We start from the raw sequence: 21067 nt of genomic DNA on the forward strand, positions 1-21067 counted from the left end.
ACTGTGTAATTATTCTGCGTGTCACTATTTATATTTATATTTTATATTTTTTAAATCTTTATCTGTAACTCTGCATTGTTGGAAAAGGACCCATAAATAGTTATTACACTGTTAGTCTACAAGTGTTGTTTTACGAAGCATGAACAAATAGCATTTGATTTGCGATGTGTGTGGAGTGTGACAGCATGCTGTGTTCCTACACAGGATGTGATGAATTCAGATGAGTTACAACTATTTACAGACTTCAGCTTTAATAACGTCCCGTTCATGATATTGGTTCACCGTAAACAAAATAGCTCAGTGAGTCAATGGACAGGAAAGACATGAGGCAGACAGAAATACCAGGATCAGCCTCCATTGCAAGCAAAGTGGCAAACAAAAAGGCATATTCACATACCAAACACAACAGCAACAATACATGTCACAATGAATAGGATACACTACCCTGTAGCTCACTGTATCCACCACAAACACATGAATACAACAATGCTGTTCTGTTATCATAATGATTAGGCTACTGACCATAAACTTGAGTTGAACTGACCATTCTCCTTGCCTTATTGGTCATTATGGTCATTACAGCCAAACTATCCAGGGAAGGGAGAGCGTTATCAGTTGGGGGGGATGTAGTTGTTCAGGCCAGGGTATGGGTAGATTTGTCTGAGTGGCTTGGAACACCTGGCGCCGTCTCCACTGCTGGCCTTGTGGGCACACTCATCACTGTCTGTGTTGCAGGTGCCACAGTGGCAGCTGAGGGCCACGGGATAGGTGAAGAGAGGGTTGGCATGGAGCGGGCAGCCAGGTAGTATGACTGTTCGGTACTCCACCTGGTCATAGGTACAGCCTCTCTGGATAAGGAAACGCGGTCCGGCCAGCTCCTTCATGTTACTGTCCTGGTAATCACACGCACACAAACACACATGCTTAACATACACTAAGTGTACCAAACATTAGGAACACCTTCCTAATATTGAGTTGCACCCAATTTTTGCCTCAGAACAGCCATAATTCATTGGGGCATGGACTCTACAAAGTGTTGAAACTGTTCCACAGGAATGCTGGCCCATGTTAACTCCAATGCTTCCCACAGTTGTGTCAAGTTGGCTGGATGTCCTTTGGGTGGTGGACCATTCTTTATACACACTGTTGAGCGTGGAAAACACAGCAGCGTTGCAGTTCTTGACACACTCAAACCGGTGCGCCTGTTACCTACTAACATACCCCGTTCTAAGGCACTTAAATCTTTTGTCTTGCCCATTCACCCTCTGAATGGCACACTTACACAATCTCAATTGTCTCAAGGCTTAAAAGTCCTTCTTTAACCTGTCTCCTCCCGATCATCTACACTGATTGAAGTGTATTTAACAAGTGACATCAATAAGGGATCATAACTTTCACCTGGATTCGTGGAAAGAGCAGGTGTTCTTAATGTTTTGTGCACTCAGTGTACTGGAAATACAGTACATTACATACTGTACATGCGATGTAGGTCAAAGATGCCTCACGGTTGGTTGGCCTGCGATTGGAATTTGTTATAGTTGAAGTTTCAAGTTATACTTATATTTTAGCGTCTCTTCTGCAATGCAAAACGTGTGACAGGATATATAATGTATACATTGTATTTTGTATATTGACCTTGTCTCTATCTACTAGTCTGCTGCTATCATGGCCAGGTCGGTCTTATAAAATATTATGCAAAATCTCGATGAGATTACTCTGATAAAATAAAGGTAAAACATTAAATGTTTTATGGGGGGATAAAAGTTTATAAGTGAGTGAATTTTACAGATGCATTAAAGAACTAAGAATGTCTGGTTGAGGCTATAGGCTACTTACCCTTGAGTAGCAGAAGCCCATGCAAATGGTCGTATTGATGGCCACGCAGAAGTCACATTCACGTCTCTCCTCATACAGAGTGTAGTCCGTTGGCACACACATGGGCACAGCTTGGCTGAAGAGCAGGCAAAGGAGACCACACATGGCCACGGACAATTCCATTTGGCAAACAGCGAAGATGTCCCGTCACACAATCAAGAACCTGCATAGAAGTAGAGCAAATGGCAAGAATAAAATATGAACAAATCTAAAGTTTTTTAGTTGGAAATATGAACAAATTGAGGTTGATGCATTTGAGAAGCCATTTTAATAAAACACAACTCAGTCATGCACCAATAGCATGACAAAGAAGCTGTACCAGTGTTCCTGTCAGGTCAGCTCTGCTCACTCACCTGGTAGAGCTGGGCACCTGCAGGTCTGATGATGCTGTCTGATGGAGCCTGATGGTTTTTATACAGTCATCCTAATCCACCTTGATCCTACTGGACCATTATCTCCCATCTCTGACAGTGTGGACGTAGGAATCTCCTGGCCCATTATGAGGATGACATGCATTAATAAAAGGCATCCTCTGTAACTACAAACTTCCATTACCAGTACAGCAATGTATGGGGTTAACCTGTAATAACCTCATAATAACCCTGCTCTTTGGCAGTATGTAATGCAGTATGTGGCAATTCCACTTGGTGGCACAATAGAAAACTAAGTGGTAAATTCAGAGATTGGTCCGGTCCAGTAACAACCCTGTGTCCAACTCCTAGATGAGCAACTCCTAGAAGTGTCTGCTAAATAACAAAAATGTAAATGTTCTTCAAATCTAGGAACAGGATCTGCTAAGCATATAGGGCCTACAACAGCGTTCGCCAACTGGCGGCCCGCGGGCCTAATTTGGCTCGTGGGTGGTTTTATTTGGCCCCCCAAGTTTACTGAGCCCAAAAAAGATATAATAATATATATATATATATAAAAATGTGTTTAATTTTCATTGTTGAATGTAAAAACACCAGGAAATCAGTGTTTTTAATTTGGGAAATCTGTTCACAAGTATTTCCACGCATAATAGAGAGAAACGTCCATCGCTGAAGAAAAAATCTGCCCGCGGCTGAATCTACTTGCTGATCCCTGGCCTACAATATGGTTAAAATCACAGGGCAAAGTGGAGATGCAACCATAAGCTTACATATCCAATTCTTTCAGATCTACATGTTCCTATAGATCATTTGCCTAGGGGTCAGGGGTTAGAGGTCATTTCTGGACATAGGCCTACTTTTGTTGTTTTGTTACACTCTCAATTGGTTGGAAAAATTTGTGAAAGTGTGTTTAAAAATATCAAGCTTTGCAAGCCATCATGGGTTCTGAAATATGGTCAAAGTTCATACAATGCCATAAAGATGTGTAACATCCTGAAATACCTTGTCTATTAAACTCTGATGAGCTCTATAACAAAGTCATATAGTATTCCATGTAGGCCTATAACTGCAACCTACCCCCATTTAACTATTTGCTGTTACATAAGACGTTTTTTTGTTTTTACATCACCTATAAGTTTGGGTTTTGTAAGGAATTTGATACTTCCTCTTTAGGTCGCTGTGGTGAAGTGAGCGTGAGGCTCCTCTCACCACGCATGTGCTTATCAAGGCCTTCAGCCACCAGAGCCATGGCCTTTTCACCCCACTACCATCTAGAAGGCGGAGACAGTACAGGTGCATCAAAGCTGGGACCGAGAGACTGGTAAACAGTTTCTATCTCCAGGCCATCAGACTGTTAAATAGTCACCAGTAGCCGGCCTTCGCCCAGTACCCACCCCTGAACCTTAGCCACTGGTCTAGCCGGCTACCACCAGGACTCTAGTCAGCACCTTAGATACTGCTGCCCTATGTACACTGCCTTCAGAAAGCATTCACACCCCTTGATTTTGTTCCACATTTGGTTGTGTTAGAACCTGAATTTAAAATGGATTAAAATTAGATTTTTTTGTCACTGGCCTACACACAATACCACATAATGTCAAAGTGGACTTGTGTTCTTAGAATATTTTACAGGCCAAAATAAGTTCAGGAGTAAAAATGTGCTTAACAAGTCACAGAATAACTTATGTGGACTCACTATGTGTGAGATAATTTAGCATGATTTTTTGAATCATCGCTGTATCCCACACATATAATTGTCTCTAAGGTCCCTATTGGTAGATGGGTAAAAAATATATCTTTGAACATGGTGAAGTTATTAATGACACTTTGACTGGCGTATCAATACACCTAGTCACTACAAAGATATAGGAGTCCTTCCTAACTCAGTTGCCGGAGAGGAAGGAAACCGCTTAGGGATTTCACCGTGAGGCCAATGGTGACTTTAAAACAATTACTGAGTTTAATGGCTGCGATTAGGATAAAACTGAGGATGGATCAACAACATTGTAATTGCACAATACTAACATAAATTACAGAGTGAAAAGAAGGAAGCTTGTACAGAAAATTTTAATATTCCAAAACATACATCCTGTTTGCAACAAAGCACTAAAGTAATACTGCAAAAAATGTGGCAAAGCAATTAACTTTTTGTCCTGAATACAAAGTGTTATGTTTGGGGCAAATCCAATACAATGTCACTCCCTGATCTGTTTCACCTGTCTTTGTGATTGTCTCCACCCACCTCCAGGCGTCTCCTGTTTTCTCCATTAGTCCCCGGAATATTTATACCTCTGTTTTCTGTCTTTCTGTGCCAGTTTGTCTTGTTTTGCCAAGTCAACCGGCGTTTCTCCTAGCTCCTATTTTTCACCAGTCTCTGTTTTTTCTTAGCCCTCCTCGTTTTAACCCTTGCCTGCCCTGATGCCGAATCTGCCTGCCTGACCACTCTGCCTGTTCTGACCTCGAGCCTGCCTATCCCCTGGTACTGTTTGGACTCTGACCTGGTTTATGAACTCTCGCCTGTCCCTGGCCTGCCTTTTGCCTAGCCCTTTGGGTATAATAAATATCGGAGCTCAACCATCTGCTTCCTACATTTGGGTCTTGCCTTTTGCCCTTATATTCAACACATCACTGAGTACCACTCTCCATATTTTCAAGCATATTGATGGCAGCGTCATGTAATGGGTATGCTTTTAGTCAGGAATGGGGAGTTTTTCAGGATAAAAAGGATATAAAATGGAGCTAAGCACAGGCAAAATCCTAGAGGAAAACCTGTTTCAGTCTGCTTTCCACCTGACACTGGGAGCTTGTTTTGCCAAGTCAACCGGCGTTTCTCCTAGCTCCTATTTTTCACCAGTCTCTGTTTTTTCTTAGCCCTCCTCGTTTTAACCCTTGCCTGCCCTGATGCCGAATCTGCCTGCCTGACCACTCTGCCTGTTCTGACCTCGAGCCTGCCTATCCCCTGGTACTGTTTGGACTCTGACCTGGTTTATGAACTCTCGCCTGTCCCTGGCCTGCCTTTTGCCTAGCCCTTTGGGTATAATAAATATCGGAGCTCAACCATCTGCTTCCTACATTTGGGTCTTGCCTTTTGCCCTTATATTCAACACATCACTGAGTACCACTCTCCATATTTTCAAGCATATTGATGGCAGCGTCATGTAATGGGTATGCTTTTAGTCAGGAATGGGGAGTTTTTCAGGATAAAAAGGATATAAAATGGAGCTAAGCACAGGCAAAATCCTAGAGGAAAACCTGTTTCAGTCTGCTTTCCACCTGACACTGGGAGATTAATTCACCTTTCAGCAGGACAATAACCTAAAACACAAGTACAAATCTACACTGGAGTTTCTTACCAAGAAGACAGTGCTAAATTACAGTTTAGATTGAAATCTACTTGGAAATCTATGGCAAGACCTGAAAATGGTTCTCTAGCAATGATCAACTACCCAATCTGACAGAGCTTGAAGACTTTTTTAAACAATAATGGGCAAATGTTGCACAATCTAGGTGTGGAAAGCTCTTAGAGACTTACCCAGAAAGACTCAAAGCTGTAATCGCTTCCAAAGGTGCTTCTATAAAGTATTGACTCAGGGGTGTGAATACTTATGTAAATAGAATATTTCTATATTTCATTTTCAAACTATTTGCAAAAATCACTCAAAACATGTTTTCACTTTGTCAATGTGGGTTATTTTGTGTAGAGTATATTTTTGATCCATTTTGAATTCAGGCTGTAACACAACAAAATGTGGACTAAGTCAAGGGGTATGAATACTTTATGAAGGCACTGTACATAGAGTCCTTGAACACTGGTCAATTTAATAATGTTTACATACTGTTTTAGTCCCACTTTATATGTGTATAGTGTATTGTAGTCATGGCTCATCCAATATAACTACTGCTGTAAACATGTTTTCTATTCATATGCTGTCCATACTATCTATACACACCATTATTTGAATATACACTATATATACAAAAGTATGTGGACACCCCTTCAAATGAGTGGATTCTGCTATTTTAGCCACACCCATTGCTGACAGAAGTATACAATTGAGCACACAGCCATGCAATCTCCATTGACAAACATTGGCAGTAGAATGGTCTTACTGAAGAATTAAGTAACTTTCAACATGGCGCCGTCATGGGATGCCACCTTTCCAACAAGTCAGTCTGTCAAATTTCTGCCCTGCTAGAGCTGCCCTGGATAACTGTAATTTCTGTTATTGTGAAGTGGAAAGTCTAGGAGCAACAACGTCTCAACCGCAAAGTGGTAGGCCATACAAGCACACAGAAAGGGACTGCCAAGTGCTGAAACACGTAACGTGTAAAAATCGTCTGTCCTCGTTTGCAATATTCACTACCGAGTTCCAAACTGCCTCTGGAAGCAATGTCAGCACAAGAACTGTTAATCGGGAGCGTCGTTAAATGGGTTTTAATGCCCGAGCAGCCGCACACAAGCCTAAGATCACCATGCTCAATGCCAAGCGTTGGCTGGAGTGATGAATCACGCTTCACGATCTAACAGTCCGACGGACAAATCTGGGTTTGGCGGATGCCAGGGGAAAGCTACCTGCCCGAATACATAGTGCCAACTGTAAAGTTTGGTGGATGAATAATGGTCTGGGGCTGTTTTTCATGGTTTGGGCTAGGCCCCTTAGTTCCAGTGAAGGGAAATCTTAACGCTTCAGCATACAATGATATTCTAGACGATTCTGTGCTTCCAAGTTTGTGGCAACAGTTTGGGGAAGGCCCTTTCCTGTTTCAGCATGACAATGCTCATGCACAAAGCAAGGTCCATACAGAAATGTTTTGTCAAGATCGGTGTGGAAGAACTTGACTGTCCTGCACAGAGCCCTGATCGCAACCCCATCAAAAACCATTGGGATAAATTGGAACACCCACTGCGAGGCAGGCCTAATCGCGCAACATCAGTGCACGACCTCACTAATGCTCTTGTGGCTGAATGGAAGCAAGTCCCCACAGCAATGTTGCAACATCTTTTGGAAAGCCTTCCTAGGCTGTTATAGCAGCAAAGGGGGAACCAACTCCATATTAAGGCCCATGATTTTGGAATGAGATTTTTGACGAGCAGGTGTCCACATACTTTTGGTCATGTATATATATTTATATTCCGAACTCTGACGTTGCTCTTTCTGATACATCTTAATTTATTAGTTATTTGCATGGACTCTAAATACTTTTTTTTCTCTGCCCTCGATAGATTTAGTAACGCTAATTCTGTCTATAATAGAAGGGGGAAAACTCCAATAACTTTTGAATGGACTGTGAAAGAGACATGAGGTCTTCTTTGAGGAGTGTCTACACAATTAAAATATATATTATTTTACCCATTGGTCAAAATAAGATGTTTTGAGTGGACACCGTACATGGAGTAATGGAAACATTTTGCAGCTAATGCCCATTTCCCTCAATTTTACACATGTTCATTTCTTATGAAACCAGGATACGAATCCTGACCGAATAAAAAATGTCATAATAATACTTAAAAAAATATTAAGACAGGACCCACGGTCCATCTGGGTCCGGATTCGGCCACGGTCTGCCTATTGAGTGTGTCTGGTGTAGAGCTTGTTCTGTGACACAGGCTATCACAGCCTGACCGGATGACATTCAACTAATTGAAACACTAGTGGCAATGAAAACATAACAGAACAAATTATTCAGTGTTCCTCAGCAGTGGGCTCAAAGCCAATGAATGTTCAGTTCCTGGTTACAGTACATATTCTTGTCAACAAGTACTGAGAACAGGGACTTGAAATCTGAAAGCTATCAGGCTATGGCAGGTTTATTTTCATCTGAAATCTCATATTATACCCCACAATCTTAAACAAACTTAACGCAATTGTAAAATCAACGTGCTTGATTGGCATATAGTAAGCCCTCGATACAACTTGTTTATGAGGTACTGCCTTCCAGGAAATGTAATAATCTACTGCATTGATGGGAACAGATAACCAACGGAAGGCACACAATGCAGAAATTGCTCAGCCATTTCCTGGATTCAAAAATTATAATTTGCCTAATTTCAGTGTATGTGACAAAATAAGCAAGAGAATCATTGTACCATCTAAACTGCTGTGAAATATATTTTCCCTATCCCAATTTTTTTTATTTTCAGTTGTTTGAAGATGGTTAACACCACTAAAAATTGCAAAAACTAAACTTAACCCTCCTGTTGTGTTCCGGTCGAATTGGACCAATTTACAAGTTTTCTCTGTGAAAAATGTAGTTAATTTAATCTGATTGTCATAAATTTCCATAACTTAGTCCACCAAGGGCATCTGAACACACAAATTACATTTTGATGATTTTCATTCAATTTTGGGTGTTTTATTTAACTTTTGTACACCTCTGGTGTTTCTGTTAAAAAATGATCCGTCTTTAGAAATTAATGGGTGAGACTACAATTAGTCTATAAAATTGAGTTCAGGTCGGTAGCCCAAAAAGTTACATATTGCAGTTTAAGTGTTTTAATTTGATGTTCATGATTGTATAGAGAATTATCCCTGTATCTCATGGTCATGTAAGGTTGTAACTGAGTCCTTGAGTGATTCAGTGTCCTTATTTTCCCCAAAACCTGGACATTCTTCTATTTCAAAAAGTAGACACACATCAGCTGGACACACTTCTTTTCCCAGACCCCCACACGCACGCAACGCACCACACACACACACACACACACACCAACACACACACACACACACCACACACACACACACACACACACTCTTGTGTCTGCCCGAAGAAAAAGAAGAATGTGCTCCTGATGACAACTCTGCACAGGGATGCCGCTGTGAGTATCAGGGAGGACAAGAAGCCCAACGCTGTCCTGGATTACAACAGAGGGGGAGTTAACAACCTTGATAAGGTATGTTCTTTTTTATCTTTCAAGTTTCATGCACTTTTTTTTTCTATGACCAGATTGTTTTACCTGCACCATAAAAATAAGATGTTGTTATTTGTGGAAATGCTCATTGAATTTGTGAACAAAATGGAGTCAACTCTATTTCAATGTTTTTGTTATTGTTAGTAATACTGTTATTGTTACTGTTGTTCTTTAATGTGTTCAGACATTAATTTTGTAATATGGTAAAGTTTTCATGTGTAGTTTTGGGCCTATGTCCTTTCTTTACTAATAAAATCATACCGGTCTGTTTTGACCAGGAACACAACAGATGTTATTTTGGGCCTACTATTTAAAAATTTGAAATGGTTTCAAAACAAATGTCCTTGTTAAACTTTGACACAAGATAGTCTGTGATAAATAGCACAATATGTTTCATCTGAGTATTTGTTATAGTCAAAATAATCGATACATTATGCTTTTTTTACTCAAAAACAAGTTGTTTGCGCTCAGGTCAATGAGGCCTACAGGCCATAAATAGCAAATAGAAGCTCAAAACTTGTAATGTTCACAATAACTTAAGTTGATAAAAAGATCTAACATGACATTAGGTGATAATATGTGTATTATTATGGATTTATAATCAGCTATAATGGGGGGGTAATTTTGGACCGAGAACACAGAATTAATTAACATGAAACGAACACAACAGGAGGGTTAAGAAGGGGAAGCATAGAAAAAATGCACATAGAACAGATATACCGCTTCTTAGACTTGCTTTCATTGAGAATGACAGATCTATAACTCACATTTCTATGTGAATTTGGTCGGTAGCCCAAAAAGTTACATATTGCAGTTTAAGTGTTTTAATTTGATGTTCATGATTGTATAGAGGATTATCCCTGTATCTCATGGTCATGTAAGGTTGTAACTGAGTCCTTGAGTGATTCAGTATCCTTATTTTCCCCCCAAACTGGACATTGTCTTCTATTTCAAAAAGTGCTCGCATCTAAAATAATTTTTCCAATATAGTGACTCATGCAATGGGATGGAATGACTCATCAATGGCTGATCAAGGACTGCATGTGTTGTTCTATCTCACAGCTGACTTTGCTTGTCTGGAAAGTCTAATCAGTGAAGTTTTAATGTCATGTTCACTAGTACAGGGTTGTACTGCATTGTAACTGACTTCCTTGCAAGCTCTAAACCCAACACTGCAGTAATCAATATAATTGTAGTACTAAAAATAACATAAGGTAGAACAAAAACACACGAAAATGATACAACATATAATAAAAAAGTTTGGTCTTAGAGTCCATAAATACTGCAGGAGTTCTTGCTGCGGATCCCATGCTTCGACAGTTACAACAGTGTCAGGCTGACAATGCATGGTGTTTTACCTCAATAATAAAACCAACAGTATATTTCTATTGAATGGTAGAGCAGCCGGCAGGCCAAACACACTTTATGAAATCAGATATAAAGATCATTCCATTTTACAATCTTAGAAGGCTGTATCTGAATTCTGTATCTGTTGTCCTTGGGTGATGATTAATTAAAGTTGTATTTATGGTTAACCAGCACCAATAGTGTGTTCTTCCATGCTTTTGTCAGGACAAGGGGAGCACACATGGAAGTCTTGCTAAACTGGAGGATGCTTTGCTAGTAGTTTTCAGCGTTGTTCAACCTCAACAAGTAAGGAAGACTTATCACATAGGAATATTGGACATTAGTTCTTGGGATTCTAGGATGTTTGTCGAAGGACATTTCTTTCCATTGTGGATGTCTATTGTAAGTGTCAAATAACTGCAATAATTTCACCACTTAATCTGTATTGATACTGAGGTGCATATCTAGTTGACTGAGAATTTATGTGCTATTGGTTCGTTCTCTTGGAAGACTGAAGAATGGTTGGCCTCAATTTTAGTAAAAGTGTTTTATTTTGACATTCTTGATAAAAAATAAAATAAGAATTCTACTTTGTGAAAGTTAAATAATTCTGTAATTCATATAACATTCATTTGATCGAATTTTAAATAGGAAAAATTGTGTGCATTGGAAAGAAAGGAAATTAAATATTAGCAACATTGCCTTACAATCAACCTGTAAGATCTAAGTTACGAGCAGTGGGTGAAGGTGTTTAGATAGTAAAGGTGAGATAAGTGTTGGTCCCTGCCTGAGAGATCTCTTCTGGGCTCATTAACCATGACGATGGGCACAGGGGGCCCCGTGGCCTCGTTCTCGGTGTGGGACTATGTGGTGTTTGTGGGCACAGTCCTGGGGGCGGCTGGCATTGGCCTGTTCCAAGCCATCCGGGGCCGCAAGAACAACAACAGCGGCGAGTTCCTGCTGGGGGGCCGTCAGATGACAGCGGTGCCCGTTGCCATGTCCCTCACTGCCAGCTTCATGTCTGGCATCACCGTGATCGGCACGCCAGTCGAAGCCTATCGGTTTGGGACGGACTACTGGATCTTTGCCATCTCCTATGCCATCATGTCCATCATCACCGCCGAGATTTTTGTCCCTCTCTTCTACCGCCTGGGCATCACCAGCACCTATGAGGTAAGGAGATATACCAGACAGTGTCAGACCCACCTGGGTCAAATACATTGTACTTTTGTGACTATTCCACTGGGTCTATTGTACCAGTCAAACAGCAAGTGCAATCAACGTGGATGGAGATACAGTGAAGAGGAATAGGGGAGCTTGGGTAAGAGGTTGGGTGTAGGAATTAAGATGAATCAGCAGGGAGAGGTGTAGATGAGAGGGTGTGCTCTAACATGTCTATCCGTTGTAATTTATCTAATGCTTCATCACTGATCCATGAAAGCAATCTAATCCAGGAGGGGTGTCTTCCTGTTACATCTGTTACATTTAGCATCTATGAGGACTAAATATGTGACTAATTGCATTAAAAGTCCATACAATTATTTCCTTTGTTTTGACAAAGAAACCATTGGTGTCTTAATCAAAATAATGTTGAGGCTTTAGACTTGCAGATAATAATGATGATTCTAATTTGCGAAGCGCTTTTCTCAGACCCAAGGTGCAAACATTTTATAATAAATAATAATAAAAACAATCCAGAACATAGAACACAGACAACAATCAAAGCTATATACATGTGTCGCCATATCCAGAGGACACAATAACAGAATTAGCTGAGGTCCTTGACAGCATTTCTGAACAGCACAGTCTTGAGCTATGCCTTAAAGTAGGAACGAGACTCTGCAGCCCTAACAGTGTCTGAAAGCCCTGTCCCCCATAGTTTGTACTCTGCTGCGGGGGTGCTGAAGGTAGATGGACCTGGAGGAGCGAGAGGTGCATGTGGGGCAGGAGGGTAGAATGAGGTACAAGAGATACTTGGGTCCAGAGTTGTGGATAGCTTGGTAGGTGTGAACCAGGATATACTTATGAAAAGTCTATGCATCTTTCATTATCATCACTTCTTGATTACCCAGATAACAATTCTAGGGAGAAAGAACATTTTTGTAATGTTACCCGTAATGTTTGAGTGTCCAGTTTTCCATTAGTTAGGGGAACAATCTATGTTAACAAAGACCTTCTGAGAACCCTTTTAGCAGATTTTTATGTCAGAGTTAGGAGAAACATTCCCTTAATTTGAAACAGAACATACTCAGAACATGGTTACCATGTTCCCAGAATATACAATATTAATGTTCTAGAAACATTTCATGGGGCGTTGCAATAAAATTAATGTGTTCAGTTTTCTGAGGGTTAGTGACCTAGTGAGACACTTACGGGAACGTTCTCAAACAATTTGGGAACATGTTGTTGTTAGCTGGGTAGGAACAAATATTTACAAGTGTAAAAAGCCAATGAAATCAGGTCAGGTTAGACTAAAATGTTTATTTTCTCTGCAGTATCTGGAGATGCGCTTTAATAAGTTGATTCGGGTGATCGGGACATCCATGTACATCACACAAACGGTAAATATTCAGTTAACATCATGAAGATGGGATGAAAGGAYAGGCAATACTTCCCTAAGGATTTGGTGGAAACAATAATATCTGTAATATTTTAACGACAAAAAATGGCCCTTCTTTTTTCCATTGCCTGTTTTTCTGAAGCCATCTGGCCATCTCAGGTAAACATTCCACCTTTATGAATGTGCATCAAGTATATGTTTACATCAATCAACTAATTGCTGTGTTTCTTTCAGGCCCTGTACACTGGTATGGTCATCTATGCGCCTGCTCTCGCACTCAATCAAAGTAAGTCATATGCAAAGTACCTCTGTAATGTCCCTTATCCTAACCACAATAATATTATATGTGCGTTGATCGAGGGTCTGACTGATTATACATCTTTAGCTAATTAAATTGGTCTATGATCTGATGATTGTGTTGTCTAATTGTTAATRAATTGATGCTATCAGCAGCTCAAAAGAGAACATGCAGATATTGTTAGGTTAAGTGATATCATACACGATTCATATGTATATAGTTTAATCTCAAGGAAACAGTTGAAGAGTATTATTTAGACAAGTCATGTAAACGGGTCTGTACCTCTGGGTGTTTCAGTCACAGGGCGGAACTTCTGTGTGTTTCAGTCACAGGGATGAACCTCTGGGGAGTGCTGGTGGCCACTGGGGTGGTGTGCATCCTCTACTGTACCCTGGTCAGTGGCTCATCTCACACACTCCCAATCAGCAATCAACACCTTCCTGCTGTGACAATACACATGACCAAGGCCAGGAGTTTTTCCTGACACCCATGACATGACCATGCAGGGAAAACTCTGTGCCCCAGTTATGGGCAATTACTAGGGTCCAGGAAACACAACAGAACCTACGCATGAACATACCTCTTTTGTGTACATGAGGTTACGGCATACTGTACATTCCTTYCCCTGACTCCATGTTGTATTATGGTTCTCAGGGAGGTCTGAARGCGGTGATATGGACAGACGTGTTTCAGATGGTGATCATGTTAGCAGGTTTCRTGGCTGTCATCGCCAGGGGGGCTGTCATCCAGGGGGGCCTGGGGAAGATCTGGGACGACTGCTACCAGGGAGGCAGGCTCAGCGCGTTTGAGTAAGTATAATGTCCACAAATGTCATGCAGGGATTGAATAGCCACAATGATAAAAATGAATTACCAGCACCATACTGTGCTACTCCTCATAGTTTCCTGAGCGTTTTCMATTTTATACCTTCTAATGCAGTTTTGATCCAGACCCTTTGAAGCGYCACACGTTCTGGACGATCGTGGTTGGTGGCAGTGTRATGTGGGTGTCCATTTACTCCATCAACCAGTCACAGGTGCAGCGTTACATCTCTTGCAAAACCCTAACCCAAGCCAAACTGTAAGGTGCACTCCTACTTTCCACAATTTAGAACAATCATACAGGAAAAGCTGTGAAAGAAGAATAGCAATATGAGTGTTTGTTCCATGTTTGCTTTCTTTAWAACCCTCAGGTCACTGTATGGGAATATAATTGGTCTCTGGTTGACTGTGAGCTTAGCAGTGTTCTCCGGCCTCACCATGTACTCCATTTACAAAGACTGTGATCCATTCACTAACGGTGATGTAGGGGCTGTTGATCAGGTAAGTAAGTGTAAGACAGCTATGGTTAATATAGGCATGGACGGTATATAAATTGCTGCACTAATATTAAGGAAGTCTCAAGGTTCTGCTCGCCTGAGTTAGAATATCTCATGATAAATTGTAGACCATACTTTTTACCAATTTTTTGTGGCTGTCTATTTACCACCACAAACCGATGCTGGCACTAAGACCGTCCTCAACAAGCTGTAAGKCCATAAGCCAACAAGAAAATGCTCTTCCAGAGGCGGAGCTCCTAGTGGCTGGTGATTTCAATGCAGAAAAACTGAAATCCGTTTTACATCATTTCTACCAGCATGTCAACTGTGCGACTATAGGGGGAAAAACCCTCTAGATGATCTTTATTCACACAGACATGCATACAAAGCTCTCCTTCGCTGATGCTCGTCGGATATAGCAGGGCTTGCAAACTATCATAGATTATAAAGGGAAACATAGCCACGAGCTGCAAAGTGACATGGGCCTACCAAATGAGGGAAATGCCTTATATGCTCGCTTCGATGCAAACAACACTGAACCATGCGTGAGAGCACCAGCTGTTCCGGAAGACTGTGTGATCACTCTCTCCGTAGCCGATGTGAGTAAGACTTTTAAACAGATTAACATTCAAAATACGTCAGGGCCAGACGGATAACCAGGACACGTAATCAGAGCATGCGCTGACCAGTTGCGTGATGTCTTCACTGACATTTTCAACCTCTCTCTGACCCAGTTTGTAATACCTACATGTTTCTAGCAGACCACCATAGTCCCTGTGCTTAAGGTAACACATCTAAATGACTATCGCCCCTTAGCACACACATCTGTAGCCATGAAATGCTTTGAAAGGCTGGCTTTGAAATGACTCACATCAACACCATCATCCAGACACCTTGGACCCTCCAATTCGCATACTTACCCAACAGATCCAAAGATGACTCAATCTCTATTGCACTCCACACTGCCTTTTCACACTTGGGCAAAAGAACACCTATGTGAGAATGCTGTTCATTGACTACAGCTCAGCGTTCAACACCCTAGTACCCTCAAAGCTCATCACTAAGCTAAGGTCCCTGGGACTGAACACCTCCCTCAGCAACTGGATCCTGAACTTCCTGATGGGCTGCCCCCAGGTGGTGAGAGTAGGCAACAACATATCCACCACGCTGACCCTCAACACGGGGGCCCCTCAGGGGTGCGTGCTTAGTCCCCTTCTGTACTCCCTGTTCACCCACGACTGCGTGGCTTTGCATGACTGTAACACCAACATTAAGTATGCCGATGACACAACAGTGGTGGGCCTGATAGCCAACGATGAGGAGACAGCCTATAGGGATGAGGTTAGAGACGTGGCAGTGTGGTGCCAGGACAACAACCTCTCCCTCAACGTCAGCAAGACAAAAAAGCTGTCAGCAAGACAAAAAAGCTGATTGTGGACTACAGGGAAAGGAGGGCCCAAGCACGCCCCCATTCACATCTATGGGGCTGTTGTGGAGCATGTCAGAGCTTCAAGTTCCTCAGTCTTCACATCACTAAGGATCTATCATGGTCCAAACACACCAACGCAGTCTTGAAGAGGGCACGGCAATGCCTCTTCCCCGTCAGGAGGCTGAAAAGATTTGGCATGGGCGCTCAGATCCTCAAAAAGTTAAAAGGCTGCACCATTGAGAGCATCTTGACTGGCTGCATTTATAAAGGCACAAGGCGAGACCCAGATGCAGACACAGGAGGCAGCCCTTCCAAAAGGCCCTGTACCAACTCCTCATGTCTCCTAATGGTGGCTCCCTGCGGGGAGACAGCGTGGCAGAGCTGGTCCAAGTCTGCTGGGTCTGTCATGGCCAGTTCGTACTATCAAGGCACAAGGGAAGACCCAGATGCAGACACAGGAGGCAGATGGTTGGTGTCTTATAATGTTTAATAATCCAAAGGGGTAGGCAAGAGAATGGTCGTGGACAGGCAAAAAGGTCAAAACCAGATCAGTGTCCAGGAGGTACCGAGTGACAGATAGGCTCGTGGTCAAGGCAGGCAGAATGGTCAGGCAGGCGGGTACAGAGTCCAGAAACAGGCAAGGGTCAAAACCGGGAGGACTAGAAAAAGGAGAATAGCAAAAAGGAGTTGGAAAAAACACGCTGGTTGACTTGACTAAACATACAAGACGAGCTGGCACAGAGAGGCAGAAAATAAGCGACACCTGGAGGAGGTGGAGACAATCACAGGAATAGGTGAAACAGATCAGGGCGTGACAGCATCACCACTTCGTATGGCAACTGTTTGGCGTCCAACCGCCAGGCGCTACATAGGGTAGTGCCTATGGCCCAGTATATCACTGGGGCCGAGCTCCCTGTCATCTAGGACCTTTATACCAGACGGTTTCAGAGGATGGCCCAAAAAATTGTCCAAGACTCCAGCCACCCAAGCCCCAGACTGCTCTCTCTGACACTGAGCAAATCTACCYCAAGCCATMAGACTAAACAAGACTGCTAAATAGATAATCAAATGGCTACCCTTTTGACCCTCTCTTTCACTGACTCTATGCATGCACACTGGACTCTACCCACACTCACACATACTTCCACTGACACCCCAACACACACATTCACACTCACCCCACATGCAGCTGCTAGTCACTTTACTCCTACCTATATGTACAGTACACAACTACCTCAATTACCCCATACCCCTACACATCGACTCAGTACTGGTACTCCCTGTATATATGCATGTTATTTTCTACTCCCTATATATAGCAATGTTATTTTCTACTCCATATATATAGCCATGTTATTTTCTACTCCCTATATATAGCCATGTTATTCACTGTGTCACAATTCTTTTTTCTTCTTATCTTTAACTCTGCATTGTTGGAAAAGGACCCATAAGTAAACATGTCATTGTTAGTCTACACCTGTTGTCCACAAAGCATGTGACAAATAAAATGTGGTTTGATTTGAATTTGATTTGACTACGGCAGTGTTATCAAATGTTGAAACTGACMGGTGTGTGTGTGTGTGTGTKTGTGTAAACAAGCTGCTYCCTTACCTGGTGATGGACACTCTGGCAGCCTATCCTGGAGTCCCTGGATTGTTTGTGTCTGCAGCATACAGTGGTACCCTAAGGTGAGAATACTCCAAGGGGAACCCAAATAGAGAAGGTTTGGTCACACAAATGTTCTAGGTGGAAAAGGTCTAGATGGATATTTAAATTGTTTGGCATAGTAGCAAAACCCCACCTCACGACCCCCTACCCCGTCCTGGGTCCAAACACAAGCGGTACTCCACTACWAACCTATCAATGAATGTGTTTAACTATGAATTCCCTGCAGACAAAGGACATTCTTTCTCTTCTCCTCATCTATTGTCATTGTGTCTGTTTCAGTACTGTGTCCTCCAGCATCAATGCGCTGGTGGCTGTCACTGTGGAGGACTTCGTCAGGCCAGTGTGCAAAAACCTGACAGAGAAACAGGTGTCCTGGATCAACATGGGCCTCAGTGAGTTTCACAAAAAACAATAACCGTCTGACAAATGTCATGACCGCCACAGCCCTATGTAAGACGAACAAAATGATATGTGGGTTCATTCAAATAATACTGTGATACAAATATAGAAGGTCAGTTAGAATTTTTCTTTAGTATGTACATTATATGTTGTTACTTTACATGTAAATATATTCTTAATCATCACATGTTCATGGGATATTTAAATATCTTTGGACATATTCCAGGTGTTTTCTTCGGGTTTTTGTGCATTGGGATGGCTGCAATAGCTTCCCTGATGGGAAGCATTTTGCAGGTAGGAAAACAATCAGATGTGGCTCTGTAGCACCACCTGCTGTCTGGTAGTCATCCCCTCCACTTTATGTTTMTAACAGTTATCTCTTTTCAGGCAGCACTGTCCATATTTGGAATGATAAGTGGACCTCTTCTTGGACTTTACGTACTAGGCATGTTCTGGCGCACAGCCAACTCAACAGTAGGCATCCCCAATCTTATTCATATCAATGTCATCATTCATACGCAAAGACTGATTAACTCATTACTCAAAGAGAAATGAACATCTGTAAACACTATAAAAGTCCTGACATACAAATCAATATTTTGTTRTTAAATACAACAATGTTAAAGGTTAGGCAACATACAAATGTATATAAGGTATCTCTATAGGTAAGACAGTACTGAGACTGCTTCCTTATGCCTTGCAGGGGGGACTCACAGGACTGATTGTGGGCCTTGTTATTACCCTGTGGGTAGGGATTGGAGCGCAGATATACCCACCCTTAGCTGATAAGACCAACCCCCTGCCAATCAGTGTGGCAGGCTGTAACCGCACACAGGACCTGAACTACACCACCCTGACCCCATGGACCAGTGCAGTAACACTGACCCCTCTGCCTGAGTGAGTTACTCACAGTCACTTYAGAAGCACCGTCTCCAAAGTCACCCTATTCCCCATATAGTGTACAACCTTTGACCAGTCCTATGGTGCTTATAGCTATGGTTTAGCAGCCTTGTTAAACCAGCCTGATCTTGCTACAGCTTACATTCTGTTTCACTGGAAGGAATCTGATTTCACGAGGCTAGTGTGTTAGGGGGGCTGAGATAAAGTTGTTCAGGTATAACTCTTTCTCTTGTTGTTACAGTGACCGGCCAGCTCTGGCAGACTCATGGTACTCCCTGTCCTACTTGTACTTCTGTCTCCTGGGCTCTSTGGTGACTGTGATCGTGGGCCTGGTGGTAAGCGCTATCACAGGTGAGGACACCTCCTTTAGCGCTAACCCTAACAGCATAGTGCATGCTATGAGTTATGTTTGACATCATGACCTGACGAGGAGTTTGGTTTCGGAAAAACTCCGGGCCCTATGTATAATGACTTAGGCTCGTTCAAATTGATATGGTATGCATTTAGTTAAGCCAGACATCTCCCTGTGTTGTGTCTTTCCAGGTGGCTGCAAGCAGGAGAATCTACGCTTGGATCTCTTTGTAAGGAGAAGTGATCTATTCTGCGCTGGCTGTGGCAAGGACTCAGAGGTAAAGCCTCTTCCTCCAACCCTCTCTCTCTCATACTGTAGACCTACATCTGTATTGAATGTTCTGTGGCTGTGTCTATCTGCGTGTGTGTTAACTGGCTCCTGGTGTGGTCTTTGTGTGTCTTCCACAGGCATTAGACTCTGAGATTAATGAAAAGKCTGGATCAGAGCTGAAGAATGGACCAAACAACACTGGATTCAAAGACTCTCAGTTTAACATTGTGGAGAAGGATGTGGAGAAGGTCACTAARATGTGATGCTGCCACCAAGCTAAAYGCACCCTGTCAACTGGAGTGCTCCAAGAGAACGATTTGTCCGCTCACATTTCCATTCTAGTTTTATTGTAAGGAAATGCATTGCTAAGAAAAGGAAGCCCAAGTGTGTAATTACGCAGATGAAGTCTCTAATCAGCAGAAAGTGTGTGAAGAAACAAGAACAAAGGACTAGCATTACTAACCCCATATTCAACAGGGTCAATATGAACCGTGGGTCCGACAAAAAATACATGTTATTTTCAATGTATTGCTGTCGAGAGTTGTAATAGTAGAGAATGCACAAGGCACCAATTCAAAATGTGTTAGTGYACGGGCAGTTTTCCTCTTGCTATGTCACTCACTGACAGACTTTAAAGAGCTATTTATAACCTGTCAAAAATGTCCAGTTGATCAACTAGGTAGCCTATGGTAGCTAGGTAGGTATGTTAGGCTAACCARCTATCTAAATCTTGTAGTTATCATGGCCAGATTAATTGACCAGGGGCCTCAACCCCAAAAGCGACCTCCTTTGTTTTTGTTGAGTCACTAAAGTATCATGTGAACACACATATGACATGGCAAAATGTCTATAATTGGAGGAAATTAGCTTTAAAACTGCAACAACAACTAAAATAAATCGCCAACAAGAGGGGGGGTGAACAGTTTGGGGTCGATGGGTTGTGAGGTGGAGGTTTATGACTTTTCAACATTGTGTTAAGATTATAGATAAAATAGGTTTAATTAAAAATACATAAATTAAAATGTACATCTAACCTACTTGTCACTACAAACAATGGTCTTGTAATATGAGCACATGCAGTTGATATGTAATCATGTTTATTTTGTGTTTTACAGCCCTTTAGGCTGACACAATATATTTGACTGGATATTCATTTTGTGGCCATAAAGATTGTGCTGACATGTATACCGAGTTAGCTTGCTGTGATTGTCCTTTTTGGGATTTCTTTCATTGTCAAGTTGTTTTCACAAACATGCTTGGTTCAGGGCAATGAGCTAGACACAAATGCATGCTTCTTTCTAAACAGGTTAGGAGCGCAACAGTTATACTGTATCTTGTATGCATCACATGCATCTTTACCGAGGTGACCA

At 42.0% G+C, this 21067-nt stretch overlaps 2 protein-coding genes across 3 annotated transcripts; one reads left to right on the forward strand and one right to left on the reverse strand.

Moving 5' to 3' along the window:
* Positions 1-261: 261 nt before the first annotated feature.
* On the reverse strand, positions 262-2038 carry LOC111970633 (thyrotropin subunit beta). The gene is made up of 2 exons (XM_023997439.2): positions 1837-2038; positions 262-893 (listed from the first exon to the last, which is right to left on the reverse strand). The coding sequence occupies exons 1-2, from the start codon at positions 1996-1998 to the stop codon at positions 612-614; spliced, it is 444 nt and encodes a 147-aa protein (XP_023853207.1). The 5' UTR covers positions 1999-2038; the 3' UTR covers positions 262-611.
* A 9281-nt stretch (positions 2039-11319) lies between these two features.
* Positions 11320-20922, forward strand: LOC111969740 (sodium-coupled monocarboxylate transporter 1). 2 transcript variants are annotated; one of them, XM_023995979.3, is made up of 15 exons: positions 11320-11676; positions 12999-13064; positions 13298-13349; positions 13688-13755; positions 14016-14170; positions 14301-14441; positions 14554-14683; positions 17708-17796; positions 18056-18168; positions 18402-18469; positions 18563-18649; positions 18879-19072; positions 19311-19426; positions 19619-19704; positions 19835-20922. In XM_023995979.3, exons 1-15 carry the CDS (start codon positions 11320-11322, stop codon positions 19958-19960), a joined length of 1848 nt encoding a protein of 615 aa, XP_023851747.1. In that variant the 3' UTR covers positions 19961-20922. The 2 variants fall into 2 exon arrangements, with proteins under 2 accessions (XP_023851747.1, XP_023851748.1); XM_023995980.3 differs by having other exon boundaries at positions 19317-19426.
* The last annotated feature ends 145 nt before the right edge of the window (positions 20923-21067 follow it).

The sequence above is a fragment of the Salvelinus sp. IW2-2015 genome, linkage group LG11, assembly GCF_002910315.2.
Source record: "Salvelinus sp. IW2-2015 linkage group LG11, ASM291031v2, whole genome shotgun sequence".
In the NCBI taxonomy this organism is placed as follows: domain Eukaryota; kingdom Metazoa; phylum Chordata; class Actinopteri; order Salmoniformes; family Salmonidae; genus Salvelinus; species Salvelinus sp. IW2-2015.

Excerpts from the sequence above, each read along its gene's own strand:
- LOC111970633 (XM_023997439.2), bottom strand. The coding sequence starts at position 1,998 with ATGGAATTGTCCGTGGCCATGTGTGGTCTCCTTTGCCTGCTCTTCAGC. Across the intron at positions 894-1,836 it reads TGGGCTTCTGCTACTCAAGG|GACAGTAACATGAAGGAGCT; the intron begins GTAAGTAGCCTA and ends TGTGATTACCAG.